This window comes from Apteryx mantelli, chromosome 7, assembly GCF_036417845.1.
Source record: "Apteryx mantelli isolate bAptMan1 chromosome 7, bAptMan1.hap1, whole genome shotgun sequence".
Taxonomy (NCBI): Eukaryota; Metazoa; Chordata; class Aves; order Apterygiformes; family Apterygidae; genus Apteryx; species Apteryx mantelli.
The window spans coordinates 28,491,762-28,517,518 of NC_089984.1; the positions used below are offsets into that span (position 1 = coordinate 28,491,762).

Here is a 25,757-nt window from a genome sequence, read left to right on the forward strand (position 1 = left end):
CGGACTGTTGCTGGCAGAACCCACTGAACCTGGTTTCTGGCACTGAAAAAGAGTTGGGACCATCTGGTTCTACTTTCTGCAGTCAGAGTTTGCAGGTCTGTTTGGGAGCTGATACTGCCACCTTGATACAGCAGCCTCCTGCCAAGATGAGGAAAGGGGAACAGTCCCTTTCCTCGTGTCATTTAGGAATAGTCACTGCTGCCTTGATGTTTTGCTTGTGCTACAGCTTAGACTGCAAAGGGGAAAATGGTACCTTGTTCGCTTGCTGTGCTTGCTCGTCTGTGGTGTCTGAAATGGAGCAGGTATCTTGTATCTTTCAGGAAACTGCCTAACCTCTAGTATTGCTTCCCTTGTCAGTACAAGTGGATGGACTCCTGTTTGACTCGTGCACCATGATGCGTCTCTGTCCTTTCCAAATTATTGTTTGTGTCATGCAAGACAGTGGGACAGAGGCAGCCTTCCCTCTGTGCAGACAGAGGTGGTGGGAGGGCTTTTCTTCCTCTTGCTGTCTGTCCACAGTTGGAATGATGGGACAGTAGTTCAAGAATGACTTTTAGGGGTGGTCTCAGGTGAAGGAGTCAAAGGAACCAACTTATGTTATTTCGGATATTGGCTGCACTTCTGTCCTTACAGATCTCCAGGAGTGGAGCTGGCCCACCCGCCTTGTGATCTTTACTGTGCTTTGGTAGCCTTGCCATGCTTGTTTTTCCTAATGAGTGACCTAAATTTCTCCCTTGCTGTGGTGTAAGCTCATTACCCATTATCCCATTTACCATGGCAACAGAGAACAGATTATTCTCTTCCTCTTTGCAACAGCTTTTTATTTATTTGAAAACTTCCTCTCTCCCCTTCACATTCTTCACCAGTTAAGATTAAATGACCCTGTTTCCTTCAGCCTTCTTGGGTAGGCTGTTTTCTAGCCCTTGCTTTCCTTTGGCCTCCTTTCAACTGCTTTGTGTTTCCTTAGAAGGGCAGTGCCCAGACAGGGATGCAATTTTTCCAGCTGAAGTTTTATCAGCATTGGTGGACCATAAGATTTCCATTGTTATCTGTCAGGCTGTAGTCCAGCATGTGTATCCCAGTATTGTGTTTGCAACAGTGTGATAATATAAATTCCTGTTCTCCTTCCCCAGTCCTTGTCTGCAGTTCTAGTCTTATGTCTCTGCAGTGCTGAGGGCTTTCCTGGAGCAACACTGGAGGAAAGCCTGCTACCCCCTTGCCCAGGAGTCCAGGTTCAGAGTATGGTGAGAAACTGGGAAGCACTCACTGACCTGGGCCTCCACCTGCTCACTTTGGCTATGCTAGCCCTAAAACAGAGGGGGACAAGGGGGCTGAGGCCCTGGGCCCCTATGCACCCTCAGCAAAGGTGTGCGAAGGCCTCTGTGGCACTGCTGTGCCTTCTCTGCCCCGAGACAGCTGTAGTGAGGAGAGGACAGCCCAAAACCCAGCAGGTTGCAGGACTGCATACCTGTGCAGACAGGAGTGGAAATGGACTGTGTCCCAAGCAAACAGCGCTGCTTTTGGGGAGCCCTCCAGCCCCCTCTCCTAGCAGTCCCTATGTATGCTTAGAGTCAGGCTGGAGATGAAGTGTGGGCTGAGTACTGTGGCCGGAGCCAGAGGCCATCTCCTTGCATTGCCATTGCATCCTCCAGCTCCACTGGGAGCTGGGTATGTGGAGAAGCAACTACAGCTCTGGAGCATCAGCAGTTATTCCAGGCATCTCCTTGGCCACAGGTATGAGAGGTAAGTTTAACCTGGGGGGAGATGTTAACATGTCTTTCCATGCAGCCATTGACACAGACAGGACATCACTCAGCAAGAACTCACTTTTAATGTTAATATCCCCATTGCATTCAGCCTCTGCAAGAACTACTGACTGGTCTGTACCAACTTGAAGGCTCAGCGGGAGCCTCCCTTGCACAGGTAGCCATGTGCAGAGAGGAGGATGGTTAAATGCAGTGTGGAGCAGCCCTCCCCAGAAAGGGAAGGGAACACTCAGCGGGGCATTGGGCTCCCTTCCCTGGGGCTTGCAGGGGTTTGGGAGTGCTGGGCTGTGTCGAGGGTCAGTGTGCGCAAGGCGCTGCGACTGTGCATGTCACTAGGCACAGCACAAACGTGTACTGGGGCCCTGAGCTGCATGTGGCACCCCCGAACAGCATGTGCTCCTTGTGGCGGAGACCACGTCTGTGCAGCACCCAGCACTGCGGGGCTCCGGGCCTCACTGGGATGGGGATGGTAAATGATGCTAAGGACAGTTCTGGGTTGGGCTGCCCCTCCCTGCTCTGCCCACAGGGACACCGTGCCAGACACTTCTCCACCTTTCCTTTCTCCACCTCTTCCCTGAGACCAGATGCTACCAGGCAGCAGCTGGGCAAGGGCCCTCAGACTCCAGCTAGCTGGTCCAGGCTGCCTGGGCTGGTTCAGCCCCCCCCCAGGGGCACATCCTTTCTCGCCTGGAGACGGGGCTCTGCACAAGTCCTGCAGGGAGGGGCGGCATGAGCGGGCAGGCGGGCAGGCAGGCAGCGAGCGAGTGCAGACCTGCTGCTGTTGAACATGAGACTCACGGCAGGAGACCCCCATGCTGCAGACCTGGAAAACACAAGCACAGCTTGGTGCAGGTGGGTCCCCGACCTGCTGGCCAGAGCCCGTTCTCCCTGGCCAACCATTGCCCAAACTTGCAGTGCCCTTCCTAGCCAAAATGCAGGATATTGGTGCAGATACATGTTCATAGCTGTGGAAATACAGATCAAGGTCTCACTTGCTCTCCTACCCCTATTTCTAGCTGAGAGACGGTTGGATTCCATTACTGCATCCCTTCGACCCTGTTCCAGCCCCCAGCTATACATGTGCCTGCACAGGACTGCTCTTGCTGACCCAGCGTGGGTCTCTCTGCAGACCTCCAAGCCACATCCTTTGGCTTTGCAACTTGAAAGACAAACTCAATTTCACACTATTAAAAGTGAGCAACTTTCCATTTGCTGGGGAGGAAAGTTTCACCAACAGGTAGGGTCCTACCTCCAGTCTGCATGGGCCTCCAGCACTGTGCTCCGGCCACACTACTACTCAGGTGATTAACGGAGCGAGATTGGAGCTCTCCTCTGGTGTATCTTCACCCTCCAGTGACCGCCGCTGCTTGCGCCCACCTGTAGCAGCAAGTGAGGGTGAGGTGGGGGTGCCAGGACAAGGCATGCACAGGGTTGGACCAGAACCAGCCTGCAGGCCCTATCTCCCTGAGCTAGCCCCAGGTGCAGCCCTGCCTGCTGCTGCCAGGGAAGGGACCACTGGGGACCTGGGCTGTCCCTCCTGCTCCAAGCCCGCCCCGTGCAGGTGGTCCCCAAGATGGGGCTGTGGTGGGGGCAGAAGGGTACTGGGCTGGGGCAGAGCTGAATGTAGCAGCTGAGGCAATGGGCACAGGTGAGGAGAATGCTCACTCCCTGGGGCCCGTTACTCACTCAGTGATCTCAGCAGCCTCTTGCCCAGTGTCTCCTCAGAGCTGCTTGGAGAGGAGCTGGTCCCAGCCTCTCTGCCTGGGGACTCCAAGTCCAGGGCGGTGCTGCAGCACTCACTGTCTGCAAAAGCCCAGATGGCTGCAGTGGTCCAGGGCAGCGCCCCAGGGCACTGCAGCTCTCGCTGCCTGTGCTCTCTGCCCCCTGCATCTCACCCCCCAGCCTGGGACTCACTCTGCCGCTTGCTGTTCTCCTCATTGTCAGCCAGCTCCTCCTGGATGAAGGGGATCGCCTCCATGCGCAAGAACACAGACTCGCTGGGGCTGCGCAGCCCGTCGGCCCGGCTGCCTGCGGGGACACAGTGCAGGTGCGCTGCAGGGCAGGGAGGCCGGTGTGCCTTGGGTCAGGCCTCAGCAGGGCGCGTGCCATGGTGGCAGGCCTCCAGGACAAGGGATGTCCACGTTTGCATGTGGACAGGGCATTACACATCTGCATGCTTGCACGCATGTGCATGCACATTACAGTGCATATGTGTGCACGCAGGTGTGGGAGCACCCCCCACCATGTGCGATTGCGTATCGGTGGTGGGGTGCCCCCCATGCCAGCGGGTCACAGCATGGCCTCCCCAGGCGACATGCCGCCTTGGCACAGGACAGGGAAGGGATGCCCTTGGGAGGCCACTGGGTGACTCACACATGAGGCTGTTCCTCTCGTTCAGGAGGGTGGTGGTGTCCTCTTTGGGCGTCTGGGGGGTTCCCCGAGCTGTTGAGGCCTTGGTCGAATCCCTGTCGTTGAAGGCCTCCATGTCCGGGGACTGGGGCGAGCTGTCCATGCGGCTGGCTGCCAGCGCGTTCTGGTACTGCTGCCGGGTGATCTGGGCACGCACACGCACGCACACGCTCGCGTGGCTCAGTGCTGCACCACGGCCCCGGGCTGCCCCTCGGGGCACTGCGAGGCGCTGTGAACTCCCAGGGACTCAGTGGGACCAAGCGCCGGGAGGGTCAGAGCCTGAGACCCCCGCGCAGCATGGACCCACTCCTCGCTCTCTGGGGGGAGCCTTCGGGGGCTCTGCAAGTTGCCCCCCACCAGGATGTTTTTCCCCAGCCCTGTAACTACATCCAACCCTGAACGGCTCCATCCCATAGCCTGTCTCCCCTGCCCGCGGGGCTGGCTATGCACAGCCTGGCGCCGCAGCCCGCAGCAGCTGGGTGTCCCGTGGGCACGGTCCAGCAGCGCTTGCAAAGGGCTCCAAGCACCCTCGTGTGCTAGTGCCGCTCGGCACCCACGGGGCTTCCGTGCAAAGCAGGGTGCAGAGGGTGCCTGGCCCTGCAGGCAGGATGGACGGAGGAGGGGACAGCCCAGCCCAGGCGGTACCTTGACAAACTGCACGTCACAGAGGATGTGCACGGAGTAGTCGGGGGTGTAGATGTTGTTGCTGCTGCTGTAGAGCTGGGTGGTGCTGCCTCCGTAGTCGTTGTGCTCCCGGTTCGGGGACTCGGAGCGGTTCAGCCCGCTGCACCGGGATGGGGACCTGTTTACTGAGGGGAGGCAATTGGGGCCAGGGTGGGGAGGCAGGTGGGGGGGCGGATGAAAAAGAGAGAGGAAAAGGCGTGCTCTTACTCCAGAGCAGGAGCCGGGGGGGAGCAGTCACCCTCCAGCAGCTGTGTCCTGCCGGGGGCAGGGGCTGTGCTCACAGGGCCGGCAGCACAGCCGGGGAGACTCCGGCTGGGGCCAAGGGCTGCGGGACTCGCCTCTGGCACGGGGCGTCCCGCTGCGGAGGGGTTTTCCCTGGTGCCGCGGGCTGCTGAGGCTCTGCTCTGTGCCAGCCCGGTGCAAATCGAAACGCCTGCACAGGAAGGTGTCCGATGTGCCAGAAGTGAGGGCCGCCGTCTGCCTGTCAGACTGACTGACAGCTCACGTGGCCACCTGCGGATCTGGCCTAATACAAACCGTCTGCGCGGCCTGCATTTGGCACAAACTCTCCCGGCCGCACCTGAAAGCCCGCGGGGGTTTACATGACCTGTCTCAAGGGCAGACTCATATTTACCCCGATTGCTACATAAAAGGAGCAGAGGCTGCGATGGCAAGCTGGCCTGTCACTCACGGTGACTGACTGCCTCCGACACGCAGTGCCATGGGTGCTGTGTGGTCAGTGGGTTATTTGGGAACAAAGGCAGCTTGTTCCTTGCACGGGTGACGTCAGCAGCTTGCTGACTTTGCTGCTAAAACGCCCTTCTATTACTCAGATTTCCAGAAAGCAAGCGAAGCAGGGCAGAGTGCGTGCAGAGCCATGGGTAATCGTGCTCAGAGGCAGCGAGTAGCAAGAACACCCCAAGCATTAAATGCAGGAAATTAAACTTAGAGAAACTGAAATACAGCATGCATCTACTGCAAACCGAAGCAAGCCCAACCTGCCTATGGCTCATCCCGTCCTTTGTGGCGTTTGCATCTCACCGGGGAGGCTGTGGCAGGGACGTGGCTGCCGCTGCGGCGGGTGAGGGTGACTCGCGCGTGTGGACACGTCCCGCCATGTGAGCAGGGGAGGCAGCGAGGCGCGCACCTGGCTCTCCTCACGCTTGCCCAGGCAGAGCCAGCGAGGCGTCCCATGCCCTGGGGCTGCGGCGTGGGGCGCTGCAGGTGCCCCTCTCCCCGCGGGCAGCAGGGTCTCCGGGCAGCACATACAGGCTCTCCGTGGCTGCCTGTATTGTTCCCTGCATGCGTGCCAGGTGCTCCCTCGCGCCGCCCGGCCATGTGCCGGCACATGCAGCAGCCCGTCCCTGAAACCGTGAACCTTTACCTGGGGAGCCGGCCAGGGAGTCCCCTCTGCTGAAGGCGAAGGTACGTGACACTGAGACAGGCACTATGGAGAGAGGGACGGGGGGGAGGGTGGGGGACACAGCAAGGGCGAGAAGGAGAAAGAGACTGAAGCAGGCAGGAGAGGAGCCAGGGCTGTGACTGACAGTGGTGGGAGCTGCCCTGCCCCAGCAGCGCGGCCACTGACAGGCGCTCCCCGCTTCCCCCGGGAACGGGCTCAAGCTAAACCAAGCAAAGCCCCTGTGCTTTGGGGTCCAGGACCCTTCTCCATGTGCAGGTGAATGGCAGAGCAGCCCCAGCCTCCATGCAGCCTCACGGGGGAGGCTGGGGGCTGGCAGAAGCGTGACAGCTGCCTGCAGCCCCCTGCAAAGCCCGCAGGCTTCAGGCGCTTGGTGCGATGCTGAGCACAGCCAGGGCTGGAGCCGCATGCGGCACGCTGGGACCCTGCACCTGGGGCTGCCTGACCCTTTTCCTCAGAGAGAGCAAGTCGCTGGATGTTCACTTCCCATGGTTTATTTCCACAGTTCACAGCAGCAGTGACAATTTCAAGGCCAGTCCCTTCCTCGCCACTGCAGCTAGCAGACTGCGGGGCCACTGCGGTGCCCCCAGGGACCTGTGATGGGGATTCGGGGCTCTTGGCAACACCGACCAGGGCAGCATGGTGAGACCGACACACAGCATAAGCAGCGTCCTCACTACCACCTCCTGAGACCTGATCTTTGCTCACACCGTCAGCTGTGCTCTCCTCAAAACCAGGAGGAGACCCGGCATGCTGGCTCCAGCCACACTCCCCTCCCAGCTCCCGGCCCCTCTGCCACCGGTGCACTGCCCTCTCCCTCTGGAGATGCTGCCTGCAGTGAGGCTGCAAGGCTGCAGCACTAGGAACCATCTGGATTTCCTGCGGGGTTTGTGATTAATGTTTTTGACTTGCTTTGGAGATAACCCTCCCCAAATGTTTGCCCTGCAGCCCCCCCTCCTTCTGCTCCCTGTGCTCTTCCCCCCGTAACTCCTCTGCTGTGTCCTCCCTTGGAATTAAACTTTCTGCAAATAAAAGTCCAAGCAAAAGCACCAGCATGAAGTGCTGCCCAGATCAGCCTTGTCCAGCTGGGAGCAAAGGACGGAGCGATAACCACTCACGATTGCCTCCCCAACCTTCCCTTGCACTGTGCTCTTTTGCACCTAGCTCCCACCCGGGGGTTGTCAGCGCAAGGACTGCCAGGTCTCTATTGCTTCACCCTTGCCTCTGGCACCTGATACCAAATATTGCCTGGCTACAAAAAAGTTACACAGCAATGGTTAATGAATAACAAATTATTAAATGCTCAAGGGTTAACGTCTGAATTCTCCACTGTGACATGCTACTCACACTCATTTCTGCAGGGCTTTGCTTCAAGAAGAAAGGAGGAGTGCCAACCCGACAAGGTAAACGCCCTGCGGACCTCTGCCTCTCACCCTGCCTCCTTGCTGTTCAGGGGTGCGACACCACACAAGCAACACACACATGTCCTGCGACAGGCAAAGGTGGCTGGATGGGAGAAAACATCTTGTGACACAACATCATGCGTGAGCACGTGGAGAAAAGAAGCCCTGGGCCTCAGCCAGCAGCCCGCACAGCGGCAACACGAGTGGCCGGCGGCCCGGCAGGTGGCACTGCAAACACGCGTGACGGAGAGGGCACAGCGTGGACTGCAGCTGGTTTCCCGCGAGGACAGTCAGCCTCATCGCGGGGCTTGGAAATCACTGCTCTGCTTCCCCCGTCACCTGCCGGCGGCATTTGCAACCCGAACACAAAGTGCCAGCCTTGGGGCTGGGCACCTGCACAACCCTCCTCTGGGGCTGGCAAGAGCCCTGGGGACAGTCCTGAGAAGGCATTGGGGCATCGGGCCATGCAGCGATGTCCCAGGGGAAACCAGCTTTCCTCTGCCCAAAATGAGTGCCCTGCAGATGCACTGCGGAGCAAAAATGCTCACCAAGGAGGTTTAACCCATCAGTACAAGAGCCGACCTTTTTAATGAAAGCAAAGCAAGCAGCAAGAAATACATGAACCCTACAACTGCACACTGACCATGACCCACAGGAGTGACACCCTGCCCCAAGGGACACTACTCTCCCTGTTCTGCCAATGATGTCCCTCCCTACACCTCCTGTCAGACTGAATTTGGTAGCTTCTTGTTTTGATTGGGCACTCAGAGCAGCTCCCTGCAGAGCATCCTTGGCTTGCCATCGGCACTGCAGATCCAACTGCAACGCCTGGGACTGCAATAAGAGATGTGCAGGGCTGGGGGTAGGAGGCACTTCTGCATGCTCCCAAGTCACCAGAGACTAAATGTTTATGAGATATTCAGCAAATATTGTGGGGGGGACCTGCAGTTCTACCTCATCGGAGCTCTGTTAACCATTGCAAGCAGGAAATCTGTTCATTAACTCATTAGCTGTGCAGGCAGGGAATTTCCCGGGTTGGGGGATGTCCTTTACTTTTGTCTCCACCAATTTACCACAACACCATGAGCATGCTGACACATGATGTTGGCTGACACCTAAATTGAACCATATGTGCAATCCCAGAGAAACCCTTGTTCACCCAAGAGCCCAGGTCAGTGCGGGACCCATGTTCAGCTCAGGCTCCAAGCCTTGAGACCGTGAACAGGTCAAGAGACATTAAGCCAAGACCCAAATATGCTGTACAAGAAGTTGCAGGATTTACTGCCACCTTCTTCCTCCTGCCAGAAGGGTCGGCTGTGCAGGCTCCCATCTGGCACTTGGGCAGTCCTGTGCAGTGCCTCCCATGGGTGCTGGGCTCCACCTGCTGGGATCCAGGGCATAGCCAAGACCTCACAGCAAGCCTGCAGGGACTTTGCTGCATCAGACCCTCAGCACTTTCTTTCTCCACTGAGCTTTCTAAAGGGGGTGACCTTGGAGCAGAGCTGCAGCTGCTCTTTAGGGGGGGTGCAACCTCATCCCTCCAGCCGGCCAGTGCCACAGAAGGAGAGGTGTTAGAGCCCTAGCCTGCCCCTAGATACCTACGTAGGAAGGAGGATCCAGCCAGGCTGCTCGCTTTCCTCACGTCATTATCTGAAATCACAGTTGAAGGCGCATGAGTTGTACAGGAAGGCTCCTGTGCTGCCCACCCTGGTGAGATGTCCCCAGGATGTGGGAGGAGCAAGCCAGGCTCTGTGGTGCCCCGTCGGTCTCCCATGGCCCATGACATGTGGTGACTGGCCATACCTGCCCAACCCAAAGGGCTCCTGCGTGCCCCTGACCACTGCAGCGGGGCTATCCTGCCCCACGGCCATGCCCAGCCCCTTCTCCCAGCCGCGAGCCAGCTTTGCCCCCTTGGGGGCAGCAGCAGAAGCAGAGGCAAGGCTTGGTGAGTCTGGTCCCCAGCCCAGCAGAGCCTGCACCCCGCTGGGGTCGGGCAGCTCCCCACCTGCCCTCCTGTCCTCACACCCAGCCCACCAGCATGGCCCACGGAGCTGGGGCAGCACTGCCCTTACCCGAGGAGATGACAGTCATGATGGCTGGGACACCGTAGTAGGTGAATGCCCCATTCTCAAAACGCAGCCCTTCCTTGCCAACCTCCACCTCCACTTTCCCCTGGAAGGAGAAGGGAAATCTGCTCAGACTGGCAGCCCCCCGCTCCCGGCCACCCAACCCACACAGGGCTGCAGCGACCCTTTCTGCACCCAGAGCAGATGTGCAGTTACCACCACCACCCTTTACGAGAAGATGGGGGCTGCTGCTTGTTTTGTAAACCCATGGGTTGGCCATCATCCCGGAGTCCCTGCTGGGGACAGAGTAGGGAGGGTGCAAAGCACAGGCAGAGCTGGGACACAGACAGTCTGGGAGCTGTGACGGTGAGGAACGTGGCTGGGGTTACTGAGGGAGCCCTGGAGGGCTGAGGTTTGGGGATGAGGACAAGGTGCTACCAAGCCACACGGTCAACCCACCACAGAGCGGGGATGGGAGCTCAGGAGGGGCTGGCCTTCGTCCAGCTCAGCCCAGAAGGCAGCTCTGCCTTTGTAACCTGGAGGAGTCTCCCCTTGAGCCAACTGGCCTGAGTTTTGAGGCCATATGTGGTCTTAGGGCTGGCCAGCACCAGCCTTCACCTGGGGCCATCTCCCCACTGCAGTACCAGCCAAGACCAACGCAGCAAGGCGAGATTCACCACACGACACCAAAGGCACAGCTCAGGCTGCCCGGCCCCTCTGCTCCGCGCTGGGCCAGCCCATGCCCCCGTGCACCTGCAGGATGAGAACGAAGTAGTCGACGGGGCGGTTGCGCTGGTAGAGGTAATGCTCCAAGGCCTTCTTGTTCTTCCGGTCGTACTTGAGCTCCTGGATGACATTGGGGTGTTTCAGGAGCCGCAGCAGGATCTTCTCGGAGAGGTAGGGGGACTTGAAAGGCTCGACCTCTAGAAAGGTGGCAACACACACTCACTCAGCATGGCCAGGGGCTCCATCCTGGCAGCAAGACACCCACAGCTCTGCTGGCCCAGGGGCTGGGACCCCCGCCTTGCTTCAGGGCAAGGGGAGCTCGCTGGGAGCCTGTCAGGAACAGCCTCCCGAGCTGCACAGCTCCCTTCTCCACAGCCCAGAGGGCAACCCAAACGTGGACCACGCTGGCTGAGCAGAGGCAGGCCCAGGGTGTGAAACTGCCTGCTGGAAGGAGAGCCCCAGCTCAGGGATAGCCTGGGACTGGTGCTGCTGCGGGGAAGTGCAGGGCCCCAAATACCCACTGTTTCAGATCATGGGGTATTTATTCCCCCAGGGCAGGGGTACCTGTTGCCATAAACCGATGTGTAGCCAGCAGAAGCTGCGGGGAGATCTTCACCTTCATCTCGCTGTCTGAGAGTCTGAAGATGGAGAAGTCTTGGGGCTTGCGCCCTCGGTGGGGCACCCGCTCCTTCTTCCGGTTGTCCGCTATGGGGCAGAGAGCAGCAGAGGTTACCTGCCATGAAGCCATTGCCGCAGCAGGGCCCTGGCAACACCCATGTACACATGCAGAGGGAGGCACATCATGCTGCACCCTAGGACGAGGCTGGGGAGATGACAGGAGCCGGAGCAGCAAGACGTACAAAACACACCGTGCATCACACAGCTGTGGTGGCAGCTCCCCTGCTGCCCTGCTGGCAGCAGGATTGGAAAGGACCTTGGGAACCACCTGTGGACGCACCATTCCCAACATATATGTCCCTGGGTCGGGCTCTCCCCAGCCACTGGCTGCTGATGCTGGTGCTTCTCTATCTTGAGCTTTCAAGGCTCTCAAACATCTGACCAGCATCTCTCCATCGTTCTTGTCATTCCCACCATGACCATGAATTGCTCTGGGGAAGGACCATGATTCACCCCAGCATGTTTCCTACCCACATGTCTGCCTCTCTGTCCGGGCTCCCACCCTGGGTCCTGCACCAGCAGTAGCTGCTCTGGGACACTAACTGTACAGATCCGTCTCATCCAGGATCTCGGACTTGATGATCTCCTCAATGACATCCTCCAAGGTGACAATGCCCATCACCTCGTAGAACGGGTCTCCTTCCCCTTCGTTGTTCACCCGCTGCACAATGGCCAGGTGGGACTTTCCTGTGGGGAGAGAGCAAAGCAGCAGTGAGACCCTCACCACTGGTGGAGGGGTCCCTGGTAGCACCTTGCTCTGTCCCAGCACTGTGGGCTGGCAGGAGGCCGGGGCTGCAGCCTGGAGCTGCGGCAGCCAGGCATCATGCTGGGCATGGGCAGCACGGAGGCCAGACCCGCAGGCCCTTGAGATGGAGAGCCGGCAGGGCCCTCTCCCAGGGGACAGGGTGTCCTCCCATCCCAGGGCAAGCCCACCACCAGAGACAGCAACCTGTGGCCCCCTCGTGCACCAAGCCCCACACTGGGGCTGAGTGCAAGGCATGGACAAACCTCAGAAGGCATCGGTGCTGTCCATAACCACCCCAGCTGCACTGCTAACCCATAGAGAAGGGTCAAACACCCAGCCCAGCTGAACAGGGCTGCTACAGCTCAGGATGGCTCCTAGGAGGTGTCGCAGGAATCTGCCTGGCTATTTGGGGGGTTTGCTTGCTTTCTTTACCAAGGCAATCTGCTGCAAGTCACTCCAGGCCCGTTCAGCTCACTGACAACCTCTTGTGCAGGGCTGAAGTCTTCCGAGGTACAAATGCATTACACCAGTTGCTTCTTGCTTACCCTCTGCTTCACCAGCACGAGACAATAATAATAGAGGAATAAAAGAGTGTCCTCCATGCAGAAATGTGACCATGTCCTTGGGCTCTACTGGTTTCCCTCATCCTCCTGGTGTTTCCTCATTCTGTTGTTAGTTCTCTTTCCTATCAGCTTGCCAGGATAGCACATCTTTCTATTGATCACTGTCTGGGCTGATTCTAAAGCTTTTCTTAAAATAAAAGCAAAGCCTCCAGCTCCTTGGAACGGCAGCTGTTTTTAATGCAGAAATGCACATTTGTTTGCAGCTTTCTGTTCAGTTCCTGCAGACCTCTTTGGTGAACCATCTAGATGCAGAGGCTGAACACTTCAAAGGATCAGCTTGCACCTGAGTGCCTTCTCCAAACCCTGCCCCTGACAGCATCTCATTTCTGTTACCTTAAACAAACAGAATGGGACTGGGACCTTCCTGGGATCTGCTTCTGTGACTTCTGCTCAGAAGTCACAGTGTTTATCAATCACAATTTTGGCTTCCTCACTTGCCCCCAGTAAGCTGGCAGCTGTGCTGACATGTTCTCAGGCTTCTTGCTTTTTGGCATACTTTAAACATCACCATTTGCTTTTTGCTGTCCAGCTGTCTGTAAGCTGTTTTGACTTGCTCAGCTTCTCCCTTCCATTATCATCTGCTCTAATTTATGTTCCTACTCAGCAGCTTGACTAGAACCCAATTCCCAAACCTTGACCAACTCCTGGGTTTCTAGCTCAAGTGCCTTCTTGGACCTGCCAATTAACAGCACTGATTTACTCACTGCTTCTGTGGTTCCTGTTCTGCTCAGCGGTGCACACAAGTTTGAACCTCTAGTTTTGCTTAGAATACAAAAAAAGTCTCTCATGAACACCACATCCAACAATTTTCCCTTGCTGAGCTTGTTCTCCATTTTCCTGGGGTTTCCCTTTGCAACAACACCTCTATGCATGCAATGTGCTGCTCCTGCACAAATCTAACTGGACCGTGGGCTCTGGGACCCCCAGACTTCCCCGCAGAGACCTCAGGAGAGCTTAAATCACTCTCTTTTCCCAACAGACCTAGAGCTGAGATTCTTGAGCAGCAACAGTCACCTGAAAGGGGAGCACTTTCCTCACACATACCAGGACAGTGACTTGTCCATGGAGACAGGATGCGCTCGCCTGCGCAGCTCAGCCACTGCCACAGCTCTGTCCTCAGCTACCTGTGCATGTCTCTGCCCTTGTCTCCCTGTGCAGGCAATATCCTCCTCTGGGCTAATGCCCTGGGCTCGCTGTCACTCAGCTGCCTCTAGATCTGCATCTCCTAGGATGCCTATGACAAACCTGCCTGCTACTATGGGATGTGAAAACTATTTGTGTATAGAAATGCAATATGGGCGGGTGCCTGCCTGCTCCACAGCTTCCTTCTCACCTGCTGGTGACTTCTGGGCCGTCCCCTCTGCAGGGCAGGGACTGGAGCATCCAGGGCAGCCATGCAGTCCCACAAAACACATCCTTCTGGGGAACATGTGACCTTCAAATAACCCTGCCCTGGATCTGAGACTAGCAAATCATATTTCTCATACAAAGATCAGCACTATACATTTCTCACAGAAAAGCTTGGGCATTTTCCACAGTATAAATTCCCTCCTCCTCATACCAAGCTTTTATTGCAAGATTTCAGAGAGCAGCTCACTGCCTCCCACGCCTACAGAATTAGAAACGAGAACATAACATCACAGTAAGTAGCACTGTTGTTCTTTCTATAAAGCTGGAGATACACTTTAAAAACAAATCAATAGCTTCAGGGCATTGAAAGTTCAGTAATTTCTTTGGGCCAGGGCTATTTCACTCTTTTCATATAGTGGTTTGTGCATATTGTCTGTTCAGTTTGTAATAAAGCAATGCGACTTGAGCCTTAAAAAGAAAAAAGAAGCAGAGTTGGCTACAACACAGCAGCAACAGCTACGTTTCATCTTAGCAAAGTCCAACTTTCAAAAAGGTCTTCTTTGCCAAAACCCACTCCCAAACACTGGGGCCATCTGGTCTCCTACAAGTCCTCGGGTGAGCAAGGAGAGGGGAGAAGTTATTTCTTTTGGCCAAAAGCTCACTGTTAATGACATTTACATGCAACCCAAAACCACCAAACCCTTACAAAAAGCTTAGGTGCTACTTAAAAGCAGTCAGAGAGTAATGGAGGCAATTCTTTTTTTGGCCAAACACCTACATCGACACTGTAAATTACTCTAGAGCAGCCACAGAGAAATCTGATTCCAGCTTGTTCACATAGCAGCAAATCAGATTATTTAGAAACAACCCAGCACCATTAGTCTGGGAGGAGACCCACAGTTTCATTGCACTGGGGCAGAGCCAGGAGGGCTGCTAGAGCGCTCAAGAGTTCTTTATTTTCACAGAAAATAAACACTTGTAGCCATACTATAAACCCCCAGGTTTACATTTCCAGACTAACACTCACATTAGAAATGGAGCAGGTACCCAGTGATGGAAAATCATTGCAACTAACGGCTCTTCCCAGCCCACAAGGAGGGAGCCCATTCCCAGCCAGCTGACACCCATAACACAAAAACTCTGTGTAAGTTGCTCTCAACCAGAGGGCAAAAACCCTCACAAAATTGGGTGTGAATTACTACTGTTCCCAGAAGGGTTCCCTGGGAAAAGGCTGGCATATTTCCCACCTGAAGGGCATGAGATCATTTTCAAGGTCCTGCCCCCATACTTGGCTGTGACCTTCATCTTCTCCCATCATGGGGAGCTTGTTCTTCTCAAGACTTCTATAACAGACCTTTTAAATTTGGCAGTGAGAGCTGGGAGAGGCTGGTAGGTCTCCTGTCTGGTGGGGCTGGTGCTTGCTACCTCAAGGGCTGGTGGTACTGCTGAGCTCGGGTACACCCCCCTGCCCCCTCTGGGCCCTGGGAGCTGTTACACTCACACAGAGGAAAAGCAGCAGCTTTCTGGAGAAGGTATGAGGGCAGAAACTGTTTTAGGCAGTTTAGGAGGTGCAATTAATGTCCAGGGAGGGGTGGTCCAGGAGCAGACATGGGGACCTCGGAGGAGTGGTGTTCTCTTCTCTGGCTGCTATCCTGTGGTTCTGCTTTGGTGGGAGTGTGACTGAGAGATATAAATCACTTAAACAAAAACCCCAACTTGATATAAAACAGGTTTGAGATCTGTAAAACTGATTCCAAAACTGTGTTATTTTAACTGTTCCCTGATAGTTCAAATGAAATGAATTATAAGGGCTAGTTGTTTCACTGCTAGCAAACTGTCGTATGTGAATTTTACAGGGATATCACAGATACAAAAACGCACAGTGAAACACTGAGAATCAAAGCCTTGGTTTGGCAAATGCTAGAAGAAATGGGCAATTAACTTTACTTGTGTGAATAGCTCCACTGGCCTCAACAGGACTGCTCATGCACAGGAAACCTATAGGTGATTAAGTGTCTGTTCAGCATCGGCTACGACTGCACTAAATTCTTTATGGGCAACATGAAATCTGCTCTTTTCAAACAACAGCTTCAGTGAAAAGTTAATGCCTCACAATGCTAAATTATAGAGCTAATATAAACAGCTGAAAGCTTGTGGAAGGAGCAGGTACCTGAATAGCTAGCTAAAGCTTTTATGTCCATTTTTAGGAGCCTTGCTTTTCATAGGTACCTGAATGACCTTGGGCTCATAGAACCACCTCAAAGCATCCTCCCCAATGGGAGAACAGAGCCTGAACACATGAAAATGCCTTTATTTGTGGGAAAGAAAGTGCTGCTGGCAGCAGAAATAGCCCAGACTACTTCCTTATCACTTTTTTATGTAGGTCCTCTGCCAGAGGAATGTTAAAGATGCTTTAGCCCTGTCTCTTGTTCCGCAAGATGAGTATCCTGAGTATGAAATTTCTTTTCATGTGTTTTACAGTAAAATCTAAAATTGTTATTAAAGCATTAAAGGTACAGGCGCAAGCCATGAACAATTTACAACTAAAAAAATGGAAAGCAAAAAAAAAGTAATTGGTAAATAAGGCTGATTGATTGGTGAAACAATCATGATGCAATTCAAATCTATTTTCAGTATGCTTCTGATTAGAGCTCTTCTCTGGGCTGGGGCAACAGGCAGCACCTCTGTGCCTACTTGCAGATTCACATCTGAAGTTAACTAGGGAACCTGACTTGAGAATTTATTGAACTGGGAGTGCATGTGAGGCTGCGCTCTTGCATTACCACAACGCTGCACCAAATGTGAAACCACATACTTGGCGAGTCACAGCTAGAGGCAATGCGCATCCACACGTGAACACCAGGGAAATAACCAGGAGGGCTGCGAGGGCATGTCACCCTGCAGGGAATCGGAGTGATGTGAAGAGAAAAAGCTGTGAATACTAATCTAATCTAGATCTTCCACAGAGATGAGAACTCCCCAAGAGGGAGAGGACCAGCTGGTGGTGGCTGCCTGCCCTGTGGGGGACGTGGTCCTCCTTGCTTGGCTCTGCGGAGTTGTGTCCAACACCTCTCCTGAGCAGACCCACGGCAGGGCTTGCTGGGGCAGGGTGTAGCGACACAGAAGCCACACAATAAGACTTGGCACAGTTTTCCAGTAGAAATCAAAATAACACTTCAGGCTGAGTTGGGGAGTGAGTCACTGATACCATCTTTTGTGTACCAGCACCTCACCCACTCTGGGTGTCAGTCACCACCCAGCGCATGTGCAGGAGATAGTCCTTCACTGGCAAACCTGCTTCTCAATTCATGCAGCTAGCTGCAGAGGTCATTGCTTCAACCCAAGATGGTGGCTATCACACCTGCAGGAATCTGAATCTTGAAGGCTGGTTTGAAGTTCAAGCCACACTTCATGCCTGCAGTGACTGCTGGCTCAGGGAAGGGACAGTAAGAAAAAGCAGCTGAATTAGTACAGGCACCAGTTCCTAGGTCTAATAGAGGCTGTGGAGTATTTTGAAAAGCAAAGGCAGATGCTAGGGCAGAAGTGACCTCCACAGGGCAGGCTGTTTTCTCTGCTAAGTCAGGAAGTTGCCTTGGGAGAACGTACTTTCAGTAGCTTTTAAAAGATGCCAGACCACTGAAGAATAATGTGTTGACTGGTACCTCAGCACCTGGCCTGCTGCAGGAAGATGAATGCAAAAGCAAATTTCCGCTGTTTCTCCATCAGATGAAGGTTGCTTGCTGAAAGGCACCACTGTTGTATGTAACCCTCTGTCCCAGGAAAGCAGTCAACAAAATCCATAAATGGCCTGAGCAATGGGAAAGGACCGTGAGTCCCCAAAGGTGCCTTCAGACCAAGATGCACCTTTCAGAAAAGCTTACCATGTGAGATTATGCCACAGGAGTGGAGCTGCAGCATGCATTGCTTTGGCTATCTGCCGGGGATGGAGGGAAAACAGGCTGTATCAACCACTGCATTTCACATTGAACGAATGCATAAACCTTTCTTCCTATTTCTATTCTCCTAAGATGAAGCTTATCTTACTGGGACCTCACCTGCCTCTCTACATTGCTTTAGTTTGCTAAATATGGTGCAGTTATATCTCTGGTGTATTAGGTGATTCCTGAGGTGGCCACAGAAAAAAGCCAGGCACTCCAAGAAGCACCCATGAAGGAATCGTCTCCAAATCTTTTTATGCCTTCGGTTCAACAGTTTCAGCTTCTTTCAGGCTGCAGGTGGCAAAGTTGCCTTACTGGTGTGTAGTTTCTTATCCCTCATGAAGAGGGAACACAAATTTTGTGCAAACCCCTCCTCTTAGCACTTCTGTGTAAATGCTAAACAGCTATGCACACCTTTTATTATGAGCTGGTCCAGCTTGCCTGAAGAGTTGGCAAAAAGGGTGCCCATTCCTCATTATTCTTGAGTTTGTGCCACTGACCTTTGAGAAGGTTAAGTCAAAACCTTCCTCTAGCACAAGCATTGCTTGCTTTCAGCCCAAACTGCCTCACACTGCTGCAATGTCATTTTTCATACAGCTTCAGCAGCTGCCCTGCTCTTCTGGGCTGTGCATCCAAGTCCAAGCTGTTCCTCCAGCCGGTCGGCCTTCCCCTCCACTGCTGCTCACAGCCTTCTCCAGGCCGTCATTGCAGAGTGGGCATTTCCCAGTTCCCCTCAGTGCCCCCAGTTTAACCGTCCTTCTCCAGGAAGAAATGCCAAAAGAGAAGGCGACAGCCAGCAGCAGGCTTGCAAAAGGGTGGATCTGGACAGCTTGGCCACTTTTTCTCAGCCTTGATGAGGTCGGGGCCGTGTTTTGTCAACCAAGAGCTCACAGCTACCCATGATAGTTGTAACCACGCCGGGCCATGAGCTTCCCTGGCTCTACTGAAGCTTACACTAGTATTTTTATGCAGTTTAAATGTTTTGGGCAGTCTGACGCCACAGACTCCAGCTGTGCCCTGGGGGAAACGCAGAAGGTAATTCCTGTGGGCACACAGAAGCATAAATCCATTTGCTTCAAAATGCTGCACAGGGCCCTGTTGGGAGAGGGGAGTCTCAGCTTATGTACATATTAAACCTATTCAGACAAACACCAATGCATCTTAATGGCACTGAGCTCAAACAAGCCTAGAAACTAATGAAGGAAAACTTCACTTCAAAACCTGCTATAAAAGACTGGTGGGGGGAAAAAAAAAGCTGGTAATCTTCAGAGCCAGGATAGCGTGTTGAGAGAAAAGAAATACATCAGGTAAACAAGGATAATACAGTAAGATGATATCACTGTGTAGGAGGAGAGACAGAAAAGGGAAAGTGCTAATGGTGGTGTGAGCAAGAGTCATAGAAAACACTGTATTTAAGCATACTCTTGACATTTTCAGCAAGAAAAAAACAAAAGTTTGTGTATTACTGCAAGGAGCTCAGGCAGTAAAATCAAAAGTTACTTATATATTATGTAAAAAAAATGACATAGGCATAGCAGATGTGGCAGAACATTAATCATTACTGAAACAAATCTTGAAGTGTACATTGCTACTGAGGAAAGAAAGATATAAAAAGTGATGGGTATTTTATATAAACACTGCAATAACCAAAAGAAATAAAAGATATGAAAACCTGTTTAAGTCAAAATCTTGGGAGAAGGAAAAGAAAGCTAACAAGGTAGCTCTAGAGGTTTGCTAGGAACTTAAGGACTTGGAGGTGGTTAGCAATCACTGTCATTACTGGAGACTTTAATTTCCTAGAAAGAGACTGGGCCTTATAATCGGTGGGAGCATTGCTGTCCTGCAGGCACCATGGATGTGCTAAGTGATGAATGCCTTCATTAAACAGGCACTGAACCAACGAGCAATGAAGCTACTCCTGTATTAGCAGAGATGTCACAGAAGACCTGGCCATGGAAAGAAACCTTGACTTCTTCAAACAAGGTATTTCAGTGTAATTGAAATGGACACAGAAAAGGAGACAGTGACAAAGATTCTTAATTACAAATGGGAAATCTTTATTTTAGATATTAAATAGTCAAGCAAACTGGGCTGAAAGAGCAATGGATGTGACTGCGAAGGCAGCTTGGAGGGAACATCTGTCACAGTGCAGAAGCCGGCACGGCAACCTGTGTTTGGAACTGGGAAAAGAGAGTTTAGGAGGGTTCAGGACTGGGCTGGGGGATCTATTGGGCCATCTACAAATACAGGGTGCTGGGAGTGAACAGAGGGCCTACAAGTGGGAGACAGGTGAATCAGAAGAGAACAGCAATACCTGGGGATAAGAAAATTTGGGTGAAGAGCTGGAATTGCTAAACACTGAGCAGAGTTAGGTAATAAGACAAAAGATATTTTTAGCCATGTAAATTAACAAACACAAGGAGAAAGGAGGTGAGAACAGAAAGACGTTTTAGGGACAGCTCTACATAGGGGCTACACCAAAACACCCAAGGAGGCCATGATGGTAAACAGATGTAAGGGAGGAAGAACCCAAAGCAAAATCTCCAGAGTTTAATGGAGCCAAGCTGAAGAAGGCTGGAAAATTGTCATCCAAGATGAGGACTAGTAGGGGAAACTGCAGGGCAGGTAGCAAGGCTTGTTAATGCACTTGTCAGCTGAGGGAATGACACAACAAAAAAAAATGCAGTATCTCTGTTTATGCAGGGAAGAGAGGAGGAGGAGGAGGAGAGCAAGAGCAGAACAAGTGAGCTAAGCAACCACAAGCCCATTTATACAGGTCTACTGATCAATAGGGTTCCAGGCTAGAGAACAAATTTGGAAGGAGAAGCAGCTGAATACATCATAGTAAATGGGATAAAATGCAGAGGAGGCTGACCAAGGGATGACGTGCCAAACTCACGTGATATCTTTGGTAATGCCTGACTTTCTAGACAAGTGAGAGGTAGTAGAGATCAAGTGAACTTCATGAACACTGTAGTATCGTGCAGGAAATTACAGTTAAGAAGGAACTGCACAAGGAGTTAGGAAGAGGAGAGACAACTATGTTAGAAGAGACATGGAAGGTGCAGGTGTGGAGTGAGAGTGGGGGGGAAATTACTGCAGAACTCATCAAGGTTGAACCGAGAGAACAATCTTAATGCTTTTGCTAACAGCCTTGTTACTTAAAAACGCAAGAATTTGCCAATTCGTGCAAAGTTGTGAGTCACCAGTCACACTAAGAGGCAGAGAGGTTAGATGTTTTGTGCCAAGCAGAGTTCCTCTACCTGTGGCCTCAGGAGGTGGTGGGGACACAGCTGTGCATCTCTGGAGAGGATGCTGTCCTGTATGTATCTGATGGTTGCTTGTCTGGTACAGATGGACCCCCCGCCCCCCCCCCCAGCCCTATAAACTCGCAAGGAGATGATTCGCAGAGAGGCTTTCTCTGTGCCTGGGAAGGACTCGGTTGGCCTTTCTCACATGATCAGCTCTGCTTGCTGCAGAGAGGCCGCAGGCAGCAAGAGAGCCTCTGTGTTATCCTCCTCTGTCGTTACATAATGCAAGATGTCACTGCTGCAGCCATTTCTTACAGATTCAGTCACCACGGTGTGATGTACTGGATAACATGCAGCAATATGCTTCACAATTCCCAGCTGGGAAAAAACAAATACTTTGTATTCTCAAGGTACGGTTAATGAAATACGGTTCTCAGCCTCTCCGGGACTGCTGGCAGCTGCTGCAGTATGAACACTGCAGGAGCTGCAAAGAAAGTACAGCTCTTCCTAAGGATTTAAGCTTTTCCCTTTCCTTTAAATCACTTGCATACAACCACTTTACAGGCCTGCTTCTCACCCCTCCTCGCTGCTGAGCTGAAAACACGAGAGCTAAGAAACAAGGTGCAACCTCCTGCTGTAACCCCCCATGCAGCATGCAGCAGAGCAGTGGGCACTGCTCTCGGGGTCAGGCTGTGGGGCAGGCCTGCCGCACGTGTACCCGCACACCAGGCCCCACATTGGCCCCGGGCCCTGGGGACAGACCCAGCCACCCGCTCTGGTGAGCCAGTGACCTCTGGGGCTGAAGGCTCCATCACGTCACAGGTGCTACTAGTACTGCAGACCCTCGATCCACCCCGGGGGCTATTTCAGTGACACCAGCAGCACGGCCACACCAGCTCATGCAGGCAGGGCCCGGCCCCCCAGCATTCCCAGGACCTGCCGGGGGGCCACACGGGGTGGGCAGTGGAGGGGGGCTGCCCGTGGGGGGCGCGGGGGAAGCCCGGGCGCCGGGTCGCAGCCCAGCAGCCTCACCCTTCTTGAACTCCTCGAGCAGCGTGTCGAGGCGCGTGTCGTTGAAGACGCAGTGGAGCGGGCGGCGGTAGAAGCGGGTGATGGTCTGCAGGGGCGTGCAGTCGTCGGGGTCCACAAAGGCCAGGTCCTTGACGAAGAGCAGGTCCACGATGTTGTCGCGCCGGTCGCCCTCGTAGACGGGGATGCGGGTGTAGCCGGAGCGGAGGATCTCGGAGACGGTGGCGAAGTCCAGCACGGCGTCGGCGCGCAGCATGAAGCAGTCGGCCAGCGGCGTGAGCACGTCCTCCACCACCTTGGTGCGCAGCTCCAGCGCGCCCTGCACCATGGCCAGCTCCTCGCGCACCAGGTCGCCGTGGGGGCCGGCGGCGCGCAGCGTCTCCAGCAGCCGCTCGCGCGTGGAGAAGGCGCTGAGCTCCTGCCGCAGCGCCCAGTCCAGCAGCCGGCTCAGCGGGTAGCAGAGGGGGAAGGCGGCCAGCATCAGCAGCCGGGTGAGGCACAGCGTGCGCGACGCGATGGCCAGCCCGTGCCGCGAGCACACCGAGTAGGGCAGCACCTCGCCGCCCAGGAAGACGGCGGCGGCGCAGAGCAGCACCGGCAGCCAGGGCGCTCCCCGCGGGCCCCCGGGCGCCGCCGCCGCGCCGCCGGGCAGCGAGGCGCAGAGCCAGCCGGCCAGCGCCGCGTTGGCGCCCGCCTGCCCCAGCAGCAGCGTGCACAGCAGGTAGGTGCCGCCGCCGCCGCGCACCGCCTGCACCCGCCGCGCCTGCTCGCGCTCCGCGGCCGAGCCGCTGTTGCGCAGGACGCGCAGCTCCAGCGGGTCCAGCGAGAGCAGCGAGAGGCGCAGCCCGCTGAAGAGCGCCGAGAGCCCCAGCAGCAGCAGGGCGCCCAGCGCCCGCAGCCAGCCCGCCTCGGGCAGCGGCAGCAGCCAGGCGCCCAGCGCCGGCGCGGCCGGGCGCACCCGCAGCAGGAAGCCGCCCGCCGCGCCGTGGTGCGCCCAGGCCCGCCCGTCCCAGGCGCACAGCGAGAAGAGCCGCCCCGCCGGGCCCGCCGCCGCCTCGCCCTTGCGCGGCTCCCGCACCCGCACCTCGGCCAGCGCCGAGCCCGCCGAGCCCCCCGAGCGCAGCGGGCCCACCACCTCCACGTCCGAGGCCCAGGCGCTGCGCTCCCGGCACCGCTCCGCGGGGCCCCGCGCCGCCTTCCCCGCCGCCGCCGCCGCCGCCGCCGGCTCCTCGATGAACACCAGCCGCGGCTCCCGCTCGCCGGCCGGCCCGCGGCTCCCGTTGCCCTCGGGAGGCGGCTGGAAGTAGAGGCGCAGCAGGAAGCGGCTGCCCTCGGCCGCCTGCACCGCGCCGCCCTCCAGGGACACCCTGCCGGGGGCCGTGTCCTCGGGCCGCAGCCCCAGCAGCCAGGCGGCGCCGGCCGGCGGCCGCGGCGACAGCGAGAAGAAGAGCAGCAGCACGGCGCCGCGGCTCCGGCCCCAGCCCCAGCCGCCGCCGCCGCCGCCGCGGACCGGGCCCGGGCCCGGGCCCGCCGCCGCCGCCATGCCGCCCCGCCGGCACCGCAGCGCCCGCGACTGCGGCGGGGAGCCGCGGCGGCACGGCACGGCACGGCACGGCACGGCACGGCACGGCGCAGCGCCGCGCACACGTGGGCCGGGGGGCGGGCAGCGGCCGGGCCACGTGCGAGCGGGGCCAGCGGCGGGGGGGGGGGCCACGCGCGGCCGGGCCGCGGCGCCCCACACGCGGGCCCGACGCGGCTCCCGCCCCGGCGGCGCCTCGCAGCCCGGCTGCGGGCCTTGCAGTCTTGCTAGGAAACAAATGCGTCACCCGTTAATTAACATTTATTCGTGTCTCTAGATCCAAAGGAGAGTGTGATGTGCAAAGGGGATTTATCAGCTTAGGAAGTACGTGCTGAAGACTGCACACAGGGAATACCTGACTGGTGCTAATCATCTAATGATTAGCTAGTCCTCTTGCTAGTCATCTAACGTTAAACTTAATGGCTCTTTCCTGGACCAACATCCAGGACAGCCTTGAAACAGAGGCTGGGAAATTGGAAAACAACTGATGTTGCTGACAGCTGGAACAGGCACACTAATGGCAAAGTAGGAAGCTAGTCACAAAATGTCAGGGAGGAAAAGGAAGTTCTCCAAATTTCTGACTATTCCTCACAGCTCTGCAGTTCCAGGAAGGCACCCTTCATGTGCATAGAGTGGCGCAAGACATGATCTTCAGCCTTTGTCTCCATCCTCGTCCAAGGCTGATGCAAAAGCTAAACCCCAGCACACCTCCAGTAGCCACCGAATACATTCCTGGCCCTGGGAGCAGGGAAGGAAGAGACCTAGTGTGACACTAGCATCAGTGCTCTGGGACTGCTATCAGAGCAACAGGAGGCCCTTTCTGCCACGGACTGGCCCTGTGGCTCCACCATCAGACCACAGTACTGCCTGCTCCTTTGGCTTCAGGCAGGCAAAACAGAGCCTCCTGCCTCAGCTGTTGCAGGGACAAGCAAAGAATTGGTATGGGAAGGGGGCCCGTGGGGTGATCAGTGCTGGCATTTGACAGCTCTCCGTCTCTTCCTTGCACCCATGGTAATCGACTGTCGGTAGATCGGGAAACACATAGGAGTCCTTGCCATAAAGAGCTACCAGAGAGGCCTGTGTTTATTGCAGTGTTAGGAGAGATTCTCCCCTTCTCAGGAAAAGGCCATCAAATTCTTTCCAAAGTTGATTAATTCCCTGGGATTTCAAAGGGACTCTGTGCTGCTTCACTAGCTCTGGACCTTGACGATTTTCTCCTTCTAATGGCCTGGTTCCAGTGGAGAAATACTGTCTGGTGCTCTACCTGGGCATGATTTACAGAGGAGCTAACTGGTAAGCTCCTTTTCCAGACCTTACTCCTATTTCCACATATACTATCCTGGTAATAGATCTTGCAAATTGTCCTAAATGGTATCCAGAGTGACTAGGGGGTAAGTTTTGTCTGGTCATGACTTTCTATGTGCAAGTGATGGGGAAAAATATATGACTGCTCTTTCCATACTAAGACCAAGTGGGAACTGCTGTCTGAGACCACCTCAAATTTTTGGAACTGCAGACTGTCATCAGCCCTCAATTTCTCAGACTTCTGGATGCTGAGAATATTATAAAGACAATGTATTTTTGTGCATCACTGCCAAGGCATTTTGGATCGTTGTTTGGAAGCTATGTATCTGTGTCAGTAGTTATTAATCTTTATTAACTTGGGGACTCCTGAAAGGTTTTCCATTGATGGGTCCCTCAGTGTAGGAATTTAAAGCTGTGAACTACAGGCTTGCTTTTTTAGTTAACAAGATACTTGGGAATTATTATTCTTGTCCGTAGTATTCTTGTCACCAGAAATCTACAGGCAGCAGGTTGAAAACCACTGATGTAGGCTACTACAATTAAAAAAAAATGAGAAGGGGAGCCATGGCACTGCAGGAGCAGGAACCACAAGGTGGCAATCTCTCTCCGTGGTTCTACTGGCAAAATGAACCTGTGGCAAAAAATCTGACAGTAGCTGAAGCTCCAGACCTGGCTGGTCACATCTTGTATCTTATGGGTTCACTGCAACATTCACTTCAGTGCTAGGTTTTCTCTTCTGAACATTTCTCCCCTTAGGATGAAATTTTCATGCTTGAAGAGGTGGC

General features: G+C 54.8%; 1 protein-coding gene across 1 annotated transcript; it reads right to left on the reverse strand.

Moving 5' to 3' along the window:
- Positions 1–570: 570 nt before the first annotated feature.
- On the reverse strand, positions 571–23,631 carry CNNM1 (cyclin and CBS domain divalent metal cation transport mediator 1). Its single transcript, XM_067299606.1, has 13 exons — positions 22,092–23,631; positions 11,696–11,839; positions 11,039–11,179; positions 10,502–10,671; positions 9,755–9,854; positions 9,285–9,332; positions 6,244–6,306; positions 4,821–4,984; positions 4,140–4,320; positions 3,681–3,794; positions 3,453–3,569; positions 3,016–3,143; positions 571–2,589 (listed from the first exon to the last, which is right to left on the reverse strand). Exons 1-12 carry the CDS (start codon positions 23,629–23,631, stop codon positions 3,064–3,066), a joined length of 2,862 nt encoding a protein of 953 aa, XP_067155707.1. The 3' UTR covers positions 571–2,589; positions 3,016–3,063.
- Between the last annotated feature and the right edge of the window lie 2,126 nt (positions 23,632–25,757).